Source organism: Protopterus annectens, chromosome 13.part0, assembly GCF_019279795.1.
Source record: "Protopterus annectens isolate FY-2018-M chromosome 13.part0, PAN1.0, whole genome shotgun sequence".
Taxonomy (NCBI): domain Eukaryota; kingdom Metazoa; phylum Chordata; order Ceratodontiformes; family Protopteridae; genus Protopterus; species Protopterus annectens.
In genome coordinates, this window is record NC_056747.1 from 174,866,750 (window position 1) to 174,869,149 (window position 2,400).

The 2,400-nt window shown below is 37.1% G+C and overlaps 1 protein-coding gene across 2 annotated transcripts in view; it reads right to left on the reverse strand.

Moving 5' to 3' along the window:
* Window positions 1-1,619: 1,619 nt before the first annotated feature.
* Window positions 1,620-2,400, reverse strand: part of PEX11G (peroxisomal biogenesis factor 11 gamma) — a 141,242-nt gene continuing 140,461 nt past the window's right edge. For both annotated transcript variants that reach the window (XM_044090752.1, XM_044090751.1), the window contains one exon: window positions 1,620-1,695. In XM_044090752.1, the coding sequence (XP_043946687.1) occupies window positions 1,626-1,695 (70 nt within the window). In that variant the 3' untranslated portion in view covers window positions 1,620-1,625. The remainder of the gene's footprint in view (window positions 1,696-2,400) is intronic.

Consider the following 2,400-nt stretch of genomic DNA (forward strand, 5'->3'; position numbering starts at 1 on the left):
TTCCAAGGGAGAGTAAGCCAGAAGTGACTGGTAGAGGAAAGACTGAACTCTGGAAGATGGGATGGTCATCTGGCTACCTGAAGGAAAGAATCCCAGATCATCATGACTGCCGCAGAGAACATTATGATGAACACAGACTAATATGGGTAGATGACTGCCCTTTCCAATTCTGGAAAAATGCTACCTTCAAAGCTGAACTACTGCTATCTTGGAGATGAAGAGGGATGCTGCAGGCAAAACAACACAATGTGCATAAACTGGCAAATGCTAAAGTAGTGGGCAATGTGTGCTGGGCACATTCCTAGCATGCTTGTAATGTGCATGTGTGTGTTTGTGTGCATGCCTGCGTGTAGAGTTGTGAAGACTGGTGCAGAAAAAAGCTGATCCACAAAAAGGATGACATCCCCCATTATCTACAAGCCTGTACTTCACAAAAGTGCCGAAACAGCCAAAACACAGATTCTTTTACAGAGAGGTACACTGAGTCTAGACGGGTGCACCTAATTAACTCCTGTAATCAAAAATTAAGATAAAAATTAAGGAATATATGCCTTGATATTTTGACACACCCAGTCATGTTTTCTGCACATATCTCCCAACCTGTTGCCTCTGGAATCAAGGACAACGTTCATGTTTTAAATATGGGTATTATGTTCATAGACGTGACACAGTAATAGGATCTGCATTAAATGCATTTTCTTATAAGAAGTCTTTAACTGTAAAGTTTGACACTGTTCGCTTACTGTAAACATCCCAGTACTTTACAAAAATTAAAACTTTCAGGAGGATCAGAGCTAAAAATTGAGCCAAACTCAAGGATTTCCCTGAAAATTAGGGAGACCTAGGACATATATTTCTTCTTTTACTGTTTAAATGTTCTCCAAACAACCAGTATATCAGCCAGAATAACCAGTTACAGTGGGACAGTCATGATGCCATAAATACAGTCAGGGTAGTTATTCCTGGCAATATCCAATCTTTTTCTAGAAACACTATAATTAGAAAGGGCAGTTCTCTTTCAATGTGGCCAGTCTAGCTAGAACAACAACCTACACTATTTTTCCATGATCAAAATGGCCTCAAATGAAGCTTACTGCTACATATGACTAAAAACACATACACTGACCAATAAGTCAGAGTCAACAGGATTAAGGCTCTTTCTGCAGATTTTTATATGTGTATGTGTGTGTTGATATATATATATATATATATATATACATATATACACACACAGATATATATACATATCTCTCTCTATATATATATATATGTATATGTATATATATATATATATATATATATATATATATATATATATATATATACATATAAAGGCCACATATGGACCTAGTTAACAGAAATGCTAAAATAGCACTAAAACACATGCAGGACAACACTGTCATAGAGATGACTGCAGATGTTTCAAAAAATGGACTACTCGCTGCATCATAATGTCTCAGACTACCACCAGATTGCTATAAAAATCTACTTTTGGCAGGGAACTTTGATAGCAGTTTCCCTGAAGCAGTGGGTCAGAAACCACTTTCCTGAGGACACATCTGATATGATAATCAAGGACTATATATGTACCATTTAAGTTGGTCCAAAGTAGTGAAATAGTTCTCTTACCCACACTGCTTGTTTTTACAGTGGTCATTCATTTTTCTATTCAGAAGAACTAAAACTCTCAATGACCTAAAAGAAAAAAATAAAAATTAGAAGCAACCGAAGAATTTCTGATATTGTTTTCTCTCAACTAGTACAGACAGATGCAGTTTCAATAACAGATGCTGGCAGTCTTGGAACCTTTTTATCAATTTTCATCCATCCTGTTCTCTATTCATATTGCATTACTTGCTTTCTGACATCTGTGACTTCAAAAGCAAAACAAAACTAGCTTGCTGCAAGTATGGGGCTTGAAGTGTAAGTAAATATCCCTATCAGAATGTCGACTGTTCGAAACATCAATGTTAAGAATAGGGAACCCAGAAGATCAAAAAGGCAGAAAGTCGAACTGCCATAACATCAAAGAATGGAACATTGCAAAGAGGAAGTGTGCGATTGTGCAAGATCTCAGTACAGCTGGGTTTGGGGGTCTGACCATTCCCAGCTGTAGTGCAATCTTGGAGTTAGTATATATATCATTAGAAGGGAGTAGAGGGCTTGCCCCCTGCAAAAACAAGTACATTCAATGTTCCATTCCTTGGTGTTATGGCAGTTCAGCTTTCTGCCTTTTCAGTCTTTTAGGTTCACTGTTGTGAATGTTGACATTTTGAACATTTGACATTCAAATATCAACCTATATATACATATGAAAACAAACATACATGTATACGCAGAACACACCTGTCGATCATCTGCTATGTTGACCAAACCGGGTGTTGAAATTTCATAATCTCG